This window comes from Anthonomus grandis, chromosome 3 (assembly GCF_022605725.1).
Source record: "Anthonomus grandis grandis chromosome 3, icAntGran1.3, whole genome shotgun sequence".
NCBI lineage: Eukaryota > Metazoa > Arthropoda > Insecta > Coleoptera > Curculionidae > Anthonomus > Anthonomus grandis.
The window spans coordinates 11,291,571-11,303,533 of record NC_065548.1 but is presented as its reverse complement, the minus strand read 5'-3'; the positions used below and the strand labels follow the sequence as shown (position 1 = coordinate 11,303,533).

General features: G+C 33.0%; 1 protein-coding gene across 1 annotated transcript; it reads left to right on the top strand.

The window, feature by feature from the left end:
- The first annotated feature begins 4,842 nt into the window (after positions 1 to 4,842).
- On the top strand, positions 4,843 to 7,273 carry LOC126734543 (uncharacterized). Its single transcript, XM_050438223.1, has 2 exons — positions 4,843 to 4,952; positions 5,190 to 7,273. Exons 1-2 carry the CDS (start codon positions 4,882 to 4,884, stop codon positions 5,770 to 5,772), a joined length of 654 nt encoding a protein of 217 aa, XP_050294180.1. The 5' UTR covers positions 4,843 to 4,881; the 3' UTR covers positions 5,773 to 7,273.
- The last annotated feature ends 4,690 nt before the right edge of the window (positions 7,274 to 11,963 follow it).

Below are 11,963 nucleotides of genomic sequence, written 5' to 3'. Positions count from 1 at the left end.
AAATGCAAATTGTCTTTTTGTTCTTAAAATAAACCCAAGACCTGAATAAAAAGCTCCTAGTTCTTATAGTTGTAGCTAAATTCATGTGATGGTGTAAATAAAACTTTTAATCATTTGGGTCTTATGGTTGTTTAATCTCTTTAAATAGAAGAGCAGAAAATATACAAATCACACGGGCAGGCTTTAGTTTGGCCCAGATTCCTGAATCGCGATACAAATAGTGTCGTGTTTTTTGTGTTATTTGATTTTGTCAAGATTATTTAAGAATATTCTGGAAACATGATGGTTGTCTGAAATTACTTGTACAGTTATAAAGAAAAATACTTATAGGAGGATATAAGAATGAAACAATAACTTTCATAATTTTGTTCTATATCCACTGTTGCATTTTTAAATCACTGCCATCACTACCATTGTTTAATTTCTAAATATCGATCTGGATCGTCTGGAAATAGTTTTTTTTTTGGCATAGTTTCCACAACTATGTATAAAACATCATTTTGTTAGCCTACACTTTTTGATCTAAGTGTCAAACTAAACATTGAAGTCCCCCTGATAAAACGATTTTATTATTACATAACGCCTGACTCACCCTCAAAAAAGTGTAAAGCTTAATATACTTCGCACTTAGGATAAACTCAATTACATTACACTTAAAAACCAGTGTTGACTAATGCCGTGTCCTTTCAAGAATGCCTCAAGCAGACTCACTTTATTTCGTAGCTATTTGATGTTAATGTGATTCATCACAATTTTTGCCTCAAAGCCATATGATTTTCACTTCTTCAGCTGCATCCTTTTCTTTTGTGGAGCTTGATTCAGTTTCTCATTCTCTTTGAGACACCTCACGTTTAAAAAATTATTTATTTTTACTTCCTTAAGCCACAGATTCAGATTGTTTAAGACGAGTATATCGTTTTAGAGGGTACAGTTTCACAGATAGAGTAATTGGAGTTTATGCCTCCTGGATTTCTACAATTTCATCGTTTTTATATGCCTTATTCTTAGGTTTCTATATTAGTCTGACGTAGTATAAAGAATGTTGTTAATATTGTTATATTTCTTTGATTTCGCTTTATACACATTCGAATGGCCTCGTCCAGGGTACCACCCGACAACGAATTCGCTCACAAGCATTCAGAGATCTCATCTCTAACTGACTCTAGTTTTTTAATTAAATCCATCTCAATGCATCCCCTTAATCTCAAAATTGGAAAACTGTCAATATTCACGATTATGTTAAAAAGCACTGACCAGTGATGGGTAAACAATAGTTAGATGGTACTAAATTTGAGAAATTGTAATTAGTCTTCTGCAGTACACTTACAATTATATTTGCCATAGCTTCAGTGTCCAATTTCAACAAGGTTTTTTTATTGGTACCTTGATCTCCTCGAATTCCGTTACCAAGACTCCTCAGGGAGTACCTCTACTATCCTGGTATTTCTTGTGCAAGCTTTAGATTGGTTTCCAATTGAATCTATCATTTTGATCAACCAGATGTATGTACCTTTTCTGATTAATTTAGCTTCTGCTGCTATAACTAGCTGTAGACTGGTTTGGCGGTTTCCATGTTTGGACTGATCTTGATTCTACAGCAATATCATAGAATCCAAACCCATTGATGATTTGATAATGATAATGAAAATAGAAGCCAAAGAAATTGGAAAAATGGACTAGAGTTGGCAAGAGAATAATTATCAGAGTTTTCCAGGTCTTATATCAATGATATACCTGGTAATAATCTTACTCTTTGCAAATGATACTATCATAACTAACAATCATGCCAATTTAATGTCGGAAGAGGTCTCAAAGATGGTTGAACTATAGTTCAGTTATAACTTGCGGTTTCTTAATGTTGACAAGTCTCAGTCCATGGTTTCTTTAATACAAGATACACCAGAGACAGATCAGTGAAATTTATTGGTGTCAGTTTAAATTGGAAACTCAGCACACATACTGGGTAACGTAGATAAATGTGTGTTCCAAAGTATATTTCTATCTCTATATTTCGCTCATTACATTTTTATCTTAAAGGTGTATATATGATTTTCACTTCTTCAGCTGCAACCTTTTCTTTTGTGGAATTCAGTTTTTTTTGAGACACCTATAATTTAAAAATATTTTTATTCTTACTTTCTTAGACTACAGATTCCTATTGATCACCAGGCCTTTGTTGTTACAAGGTACTTCAAGCTTAAAGGAGGTATATTTGTATAGCTTTACAGATAGAATAATTGGAGTTAGCTGCTGCTTAGATTTTTATAATTTTGTCGTTTTTATGTGTCTCAGTATTATAGTTCGATCTCACTCAGGGGTATTACAAAGAACTTTAACAAAATGAAAATGATAATGAAAAATTTGAAATATGATAATGATGATGATTATGAAAATAGAACTCAAAGCGATTAAAACAAATGGAGTAAAGTTTGCAAGAGTTTGCAAGTATAACTGTTGGAATTTTCTAGGATGTATATCAATTATACGCAAAACAATTTAAAAGAGGTTAAATTTAAGTCAGAACAAGATGTGGGAGGTGTTTGGTTTGCAGATCTTAGATATAGAGATGGAACAAGATATTTAAAAACTTAAAACAATTGCTAAGGTTAACCTTTATCCTAAGTTATTAAGGTTGGCATTTAAACATGAAATAATGATGTAAAAAAATTTGATCCGGCAGTTTAGATGATAAATTTCGGCTAATAATAAAACAAAGGAATAGGGCATTTCTTAATTATAAACATAATAAATCTCCATAAACATGTCAATATTACAAAGAAATGAAGAAATTTTACCAACTAGTGAATAAGGTCTGACAAAGGGGTCTTTTTTCATTTTAAATTAAAAAAATGATTTTCATACTTGAAACGCCGGAATCACATATTAAGTATCTACAGAGGTCAAAGGTTTTCGTTCCAATTAGAATTTAAGTTCCGAACAATTTCTGCCGACAATGCCCTAATGTTTAGGGCATTGTCGGCAGAAATTAAATCGCTTAGAACTAATGCTATAAACACAAACAATTTAAATCTAAAAATGCTTGCATTTGTCTTTCCAAAATTGATAGAACATTTTACTTATATTATAAATTTATGACTTACTACTAAATGAAATCCAGATATCTGGAACAAGGCAAAATGTAATTCTGATGCCCAAAAGAATACTGCGACAGAGTGTGTCCATTATAGACTTATAAGTTTGCTTCCCATGGTGTCAAAAATTCTGGAAAGAAATGTTGCGTCTCAATTTTCTTACTCTCTTTTACACAATATTATACTACATCCTACACAATTTGGCTTTAGTCCTGCCCACAGCACTACAACAGCCTTGCTGAAAGTCGCTGATGATATTTGTACCGATCTTTATAGAGGATTAAATACTTGTTTAGTACTACTGGATTTCAGCAAGGCCTTTGATACTCATAGTCTTTTGTGTAGGGAAACTTTCTTATTTTGGGTTGTGTAAAAAGCTGTCGAATTTTTTAAGAGTTATCTGTTAAATCGCAAACAGATATACAGAGATAAGCATTTCAATTATTTGACGAATTCAAAAGGCGTTTCTCAGGGTAGTATTCTGGACCCAATTCTGTTCCTAATATTTATAGAGCGGACTTTTATAATTATTAAATCACTCATATGGCGATGATTATCAAATTTATTATTTTTTCTGTCTAAAAGATGTTAATCTGGCGCGGGAAAAATTGAATGATGACCTTTAAAGGCATTTCAAATATTTCCAAGACCCACTCCCTACCTTAATGAATTCTAGATAATGAACCTTAAATCATTATCATAATAGGATTAATTATGAGAGACAATTATCCTAATAGGATTAATTCTTGATAATGACTTAAGGTTTTCTCAGCTAATAACCAATGCAAAATTTAAATCTTATCTGGATACTCAAGAATTAGTATTTTTTTTCACAATTTCCCAATTATTAAAAAAACGTAATTTAATTAGATATCATTCTTCATGGCACCTTGGACTAAAAAGGGGATATGAGAATTGAACTTTTCTTAATTTTTTTTTATTAATGGCGCACTCGTCATCGACCAAAGTTCCCTTTATATATCATAATCTTTGTAGTGATATAAGCGATATGTACATATGTACGTGTATATTTTTTAAATCTGATTGTAACAAAAGTTTATTCATTCATTCTCAAAATCTTATCAAATATTTTTTTGGAACATTTAGGCTACGCGCGCCGCCTAAAAATGGTGTCACTGGTGTAAGATAGTGCGTACGGTATATAAATAAAGCGTCTCAAAAATAGACCAACATTATTTACTGCATGTTTACGATGTATGCACTCTATTTTTAACCAAATTGCTGCTAAAATTAGGGCGAGATAACAATGATAACGATAGTTTAAGTGTGATATTTGATCTCTTACATTATATAAGAAAAAAGTTACTTTTTTGCGCTTAATTTTTTTGATATACTAGGAAATAATCAAGTTATTTTAACAATTGTCACATATTTTCGCTATCGCATCCTAGAAAAACAATATCTTGCATTATCAGTTCCTTGAGAATAATAATAACATGAATAATAAAGAAAAATGACGTACTTAAGAGATATTTTAATAAATAACAGTAGATAGAATGTTGAAACAACCCAGTTAAGAAATTTGTAAAAAAATAAGACATGCCTCCTTTTTCTAAAAATAGCCTTATTACACTTGTTTTTAACATAGGGTCAATTGGGGTAAATGTAAACTGGGGTAATTGTAGACACATCTAAAATAAGAAACACAACAACATTTAGATTTCAAATTTGGCGCGAAGCTCACTATTCGAGTCGTGCCGACGTCGGGCGAACTCGGTTTCACTCGAAATTTTACTCCTGTTTGTGCTCTTCTTGCATTAGTTGGCTGATGCAATTTGATGTGTTTGGTGGTTTTATGTTGAATTTCGGCACTGAAGTTTTCGATTGCAAATCATCGAAGTAAGTTAGATATTTCATTTGGACATTGTTTGTTATACTATTGTGTCTATTTTACGCCTAAATTACTGTCGACAAATTTCAAATAATTACTAAAATAATTCAGTGTTTACATTTCCCCCTAATAAATTTGTTCTTGGGGGAAATGTATACACACTTTTGGGGTAATTGTAAACATAATAAAATTAGTGTCTCGCCGATAATTTATGTAAAATGAGTAATTTCTTTGTCTTGTTGCAGTGTAAAGATGCCTCGTACTTATGTAAGGAAAAAAGAAGCACCTTCTTATACAACTGAAGATGTTGCGAATGCCGTTGCAGATGTCCAAAATAAAAATAAAACGTATCGTCAAGCAGAAACGTTCTATGGTGTTCCCAGATCAGTTATTTACCAAAGGATAGGAGGAAGAAAGACTCCATTAAATGTGACAAAGGTTGAACGTTTCCAAGTTTTACCCTCAGATATCGAAAATGAAATAGTGAAATGTTTATTGGCACGTACTGCGATGGGTCTACCATGTGACAAAGCAGAACTTAGAAAACTGGTTGGAGAGTATGTTAATGCAAAAGGTTTGGGAACACCATTTAAAAATGGAGTACCGGAAGAAGACTGGTACTACTCATTCATGAAAAGACATCCTGAACTGTCTCTTAAGAAACCGGAACATTTGCAAAAACTGCGGAAGGATGCTAGAAAACCTGAGATCGTCTACCATTTTTTTGATGACCTGAAAAGATTTATTGATGAAAATAATTTAGATGATAAAGGAAGCTTTATTTTTAATGCTGACGAGTCAGGTTTTAATAAATCCCTATCGTATTAGGGCAATTGGAGAGAAAGGAAAAAGGAAAAAGGATATCTGGAGGCTCTGGAAGAGAGTCGACGACAGTCTTAGGATGTGTTTCTGCCGATGGAAAAGCACTTCCACCGTTCATCGTATTCAAGGGAGCTGGAGTTCAGGCTCGTCCAGGAACTCTATATGCGGCCTCCACTAATGGATGGATGAAGGAGCCGTAATTTTTCTAGTGGTTTACGACAGGGTTTATACCTCACATTAAAGATTTAAGAACTTCCCAAAACCTTCTAGATCAAACAGCTCTACTGTTGTATGATGGTCACAGCAGTCATATGAGCGTCAGAATTATTGAAGAGGCAATGCACAACAATATTATTTTGATAAAGTTTCCAAGCTATCTTACGGATAAGCTTTTGGACAAGTGTGTCTTCTAGTTGATCAAAACAAATTCCCAAAAAATGAATTTACACCAGAAGACTTGGCCAAATACGAAGCTGCCCTCAAAGCTCCGAAATTTGTAACATCCGATGCTATTATTATCCAACCAGTATCCTCTAAATCAACTGTTGTTGCAATTTCTGAACCAAACCCACTTCTACCCACGGTCGACGATCAAATGCCTTCAACTTCATCATGTTGTAGTCAACATCATTCAGTGTCATCAGTTGAAAGCCGACAGCAGCCTTCTACATCGTCAACTGACTACCAAAAATTATTAGTGGCCCCATAGTCCACAACCATCGACGTCATCGTCTATCAGTAAATCGACAGAAATTACCAACATTTTCTTGCCACTCAGCCGCCGCGAAGATATTGTTGAAGAGAAAAAACAAGTCATACCGAGATTAAAGCAACAAAGATATGGAGAGGTATTAACAACCAACCAAGTCTTGGAAAGACTAAGAGCAGCAGAAGAGAAAAAGAAAAATAAAGGAAAAAAAGGCTAATCCGAAAACGGACAACAAAAAGTTAGAGCCGAAATTGAAAAAAATGAGAAGTGAACCAGTTGCAGAGTCGGAAAGTTCTGATGGAGAAATAAGTCTAGGTGATACTGATGATGAAATAGATTGGGTAGAACCGGAAAAACAAGATATAGAGCTTAAAACAGTCAAGAGTTCAAACTTGTCCACCGGGAAATTTATTCTTGTGCAGTTCAAAGGTGGAAAGATAAAGAGTACTCTTTTTAAATATGTGTGTTTAATTGAAGCTGTGGATGAAAAATTAACGGAAATCAAAGTGACTGGTCTTAAATCCTGGGATGCATCAAAAATGCTTTTCAACATTCTTGAAACTAATGTCAGTTATATAACCTTGAATCAAATCATTGGTGTGCTTCCCGATCCTGGCATTCAAATGAAGGGAGAGAGAATACTATACAACTTTCCAGCAATAGTTCCTGTTTATGAGCAAAACTAATTTTTTATACCTATATTATTATAATTACATACTTAGAATAAATTTCTTTTATTAGCGTTCTCAAAAATAGTTTAGTTTGGTTAGTTAAAATAAACAGAACTGTTGGAAAATATTTACTTTTATCTCGATTTTTCATTTATATTGCAAGCAAAACCTTTAAGGTCACATTATTTTGGGGTAAATGTAAACACGACTTATATCAAAAAATATTTTGCTACACAGCGACTTTATATAGTTCGTTTACATTTACCCCAGGTTTTTTTCTGGTAGAGTAAATGTGTCAAGAGAGGCTTGTTTACAATTACCCCTAAAGAGTAGGGGCAAATGTAAACAGACAAGCATGTTGAATATATTTTTTTTATCTTAATGTGACATGTAATTACAGAAAACCACTAGTAATTATCAAAGAAGATACTATGAGCTATGTGACTGCTAATTTACATATATAACATAATGCGTGATGTCCACAAAAATCGTTTAGCAAGTCAAAACATTAAATATCGTCCACAATTACCCCAATTGACCCTATGTTGATAGGCGGCAAGTGCATGAGTACCAATCGGTTTCCTTAAAAACAATAGTGGTGTGTTCGATGACGTAGATTGTATAAATTCTGCGACAAATCGATACAATTATTGTTGAGAAATGTTTAACACACTCCAGTAGTATTTTTAGTCAAGAAGAAATCTTCATAAACACTCTGATGCCCTATAAACAATTGCCTTTAATGCAACAGATGAAAACGCAAATTCAACACTAATTAATAGTAACTTAAATGAACTAAAATTTTTGTTAACTGGTTAAGACCGGGGGTTTAGAATAAAGAGACGTTTAATTTTACAATTATTGTAAGACCTACGAATATTTAATTATTTTACGTATTTTAATTATTAGTACCTTTAATTTAAAATTCATCCATTTGAAGCAACAGAGTTTTTTGAAGAACTAGAGGAATATTTTCCAATAATACTGGAAAATCATTTATTAAGAACTCCAAAAGTCTTGTACCATTTAAATTTGCTTGAAAAAAATGTGGATCAATAATTACAGAGCCACTTATACATTAACAGATCATTTATGTTCTGGACTACTCTAAACGCATTCAGATTGGAATCAGATTGGAGTGATGAAAATTAGATCTGTTGAAAGAGCCCATTATTGTGAAAAGTGCATTCATCGGTAAATAGAACATAAAAAAAATCATTATTATCAACAACCTTATTTAAGACCCATATACAAAATTTAATTCTTCTAACAAAATCATTTCCCAGCAGTTCTTAGAGATGATGGATTTTATAGGAACACTTAGATTTTTTATAGAAACACATATGAGGATCTTCCATAAATGCAGCAATAACGGCCAACTCAATATCTTCGTTTTCCATTATGGGTTTTCTTTTAGGATCTGTCTTCTACTGAATACTTCCAGCTATTTTGGAGACATTCATCAAGAATAAATACCATGTTAAAAGACGTACCTTTAATGGTACGTCCTTTGATACCACCATGTCTGCTTTGTATTCAACTTTGATTTAGTTTGAGCAGAAATGGAAATCTGAAATAATTTGCAATAAACTTTTATAATTTTACTGTTGTTTTCTACAATAAAAGTTTCTCAAAATACAGTATTATCCTATATCTATAGCTAGAAACTGAGTATTGTAAAAATTGCTTTAGCTATACATACTTCGCTCAAAATTCAGGTTTTAGGGAAACTATAGACAAAATTTTACTTTTTTCCAAAGGATGTGGGGAAGCAAAATAAAAATAGCAGTCATGGAGATGATGGTATACGGAGTCTGTTATGAGGTACCAAAAACCATTAAAATGATTGAACCATTGGTCTGTGTAATAACTTACAGTTTGGCAGTGTCTTGTTCTGCGATCTGAGTAAGGCATTTGATTGCGTTTTGACATTCTACTTGATGGACAATAGGGATCAGATAATGAGCTAAAAGTTGTCAATTTTGGCAAAAATAGGCGAAATCTTGACACTTTGCCAAAAGTTAGTGTTCCTTATAAAAAGCCCAAAAAAAAAAATGCGATTCCTTCCCCCGTACTTTTTTGGAAAACTCAAAATTTTCTTGTAACAATTTTCTTGCAAAAATCGTGGGTTTTAGAGAAAAGTGTCCGAAACAAAAAATACTGATAACTAAATTGCCTACAATTTTAATTCCAGGATCTTTTCTGTAAAATTAAACACGCAGAAGATAGAGGGCGCCAAAGTCACCTTTTTCACTATTTCAAACATTTTCAACGAGTAGAACTCAAAACAAACCTATAAAAATGATGTATGTATTTTTTTCTCAATATCTCGTTATCGAGATACATTGCGCTAATTTTACAAAAATCCCATTATATCAATATGAATGGCACGTAATAATTTACTGGAGTAAAATAGAACAGATTTTACCTAACGTTCCTGGAGCATGTAATTTACTAAAAAATTGTGTGTCATTCCCACCTCCTTGGATGATTTTTGGCTTACTTACTACTAAAAATGTACCAAACAAATAGCGTTGATTGATAATCGCCATTTTAGTATTAAAGAATAAAAGTTACGGAAATTTCTTTCAAAGGTTAATATTCTTTTTAATTTTTAAAAATAAATTTAAAAAAATTATAATTCTATATATAGGGTGGTCTATTTAACTTGAGACATCGCAATATCTCGAAAACTAAACATGTATCCAGAAAGTGTTTTATGTGAAGTTTGAATGGTTTCCAGGGGGGCATAAAATGACGTCATTGGTTTGGCCTTGAGTGGACGTCTTCAAGGTCAAATGAAGGTCAATTTCACTTTCTTGCATTTTTTTTAATAGTATCTGATTTAGCGTTAAAAAATAAGTAACTTTTATCTGACACCTTTTTACATGCGACCTCTCCTTTTCAAGATATTAATTATTGATTCTTTTTCGAATTTTTTCGTTGACAATGACATTTGCTCTTGTAGGTAGTATCTGATGATCTATCAAAAGGAGTGAAAGTATCTTATGATAGAGAGAATTTTATTATCAACAGAATCGAAAACATAAAACGTACAAAGTTTAAATAAAAGAAATTGAAACAAAAAAAGTCAGAAAATTATTTCAATAAATGTTCAAAATGTTGACCTTCCACTTCTATACATTTTTTGACTCGCTTTCTAAACGATCGATGAACAGAGTGCAGCATCTGTGGAGTTATCTGCCCGCAAACCTCCGTGATTCGCAGCTTCATATTTTCGGATCTCCTTCAAATAACCCCATAGAAAGAAATCTAAGGGCCTCAAATCAGGTGACCGTGGCGGCCAGTGGACTGCTCCACCGCGACCTATCCAACGTCCATTGAAGTCACGATCCAACACTTGGCGCGCAACGCGTGAATAATGTGCAGGACAACCATCATGCTGGGACCACATATTTAGTCTCATTTCAAAACACACGTCTTCCTAAAATACTAGTAGAATCTCCAGCAAAAAATTACGGTATTTTTGGCCTGTAATGACACCATCAATAAAATAAGGTCCTATGACTTTATCATTGATGATGCCACACCAGACATTTACAAACCATGGCCGCTAATGTTCTATCGCTCGAAACCACCTGGAATTTTCAACTGCTCAATAATGCATGTGATGACGATTAACTACACCATAGTTTGTAAATGAAGCTTCATCGGTGAATAAGACGTTCAGAAAGAAATTGTTATTTTCATGCAACTGATTTTTGACTCGATTTTGAAAATTATTCCCGTGAAGCTCTTGATGTAACGACAAGTGATACGGATGAAACTTGCGGCGTTTCAAAATTCTCAAAACACTTGTTCTGGAGATTCCAGAAGCATAAGAAATTGATCGTGAGCTGACTCCAGGATTATAAGCAACTGCAGCTAAGACGGCAATTTCATTATTTTGACTGGTAAAGCCTCTCTTTCGTAATCGATTTATCGTTCTCACACTTCCATCTTTTATAAAGTGGTTCACTACTCGATAAAATAATGCTCGCGATGGAAGTCGCCGTTGAGGATGGTATATAGTTCAATGGCTCTATTAATATTCCATTCAGATTCACCATAGATAAGGACCATTTAAACTTTGTCATTTATTGTTCAGACATTTCATAGTCACTCAACAAAATAGTCAAATACTTGATAACTGAACGAATACTGTGAGCCAAAATAATCTCTCATTTACTTTATTCATCAGTATTTGTTTACAATCGCCTGAAATACATTTTCGCATCATAACAACTTGCATTGATCATGGATCAACAATGCCTTGTCACAACAATATTGAAGAATTGCTAAACCAAAGCTATTCCTGTTTTTAATGTCATTGTCAAGGAAAAAATTCGTAAAAGAATCCAGAATTAATATCTTGAAAAGGAAAGGTCGCATGTAAAAAAGTGTCAGATGAAAGTTACTTATTTTTTAACGCTAAATCAGATACTATTAAACAAAATAGAGGTTTCTATGCAAGAAAGAGAAGTTGACCTTCATTTGACCTTGAAGACGTCCACTCAAGATCAAACCAATGACGCCATTTTATGGCCCCCTGGAAACCATTCAAACTTCAAATGAAACATTTACTGGATACATGTTTAGTTTTCGAGATATTGCGATGTCTCAAGTTAAATGGATATTTAAATCCCTTTAACTTTTATATTATATATAAAAGTTAAAGGGATTTAAATATCTTTTCACTGGCAATTTAATGAAACTCCTTGTAGGTTGACACTTAAATACCTAAAATTTAATCTACTTAAGTTACCAATTGTCTTTTCATTTTGTATTTTTTCTAATTTAAGTCTCAAGGAACTTAA

Excerpts from the sequence above, each read along its gene's own strand:
- LOC126734543 (XM_050438223.1), top strand. The coding sequence starts at position 4,882 with ATGCAATTTGATGTGTTTGGTGGTTTTATGTTGAATTTCGGCACTGAA. Across the intron at positions 4,953-5,189 it reads TTCGATTGCAAATCATCGAA|TGTAAAGATGCCTCGTACTT; the intron begins GTAAGTTAGATA and ends GTCTTGTTGCAG.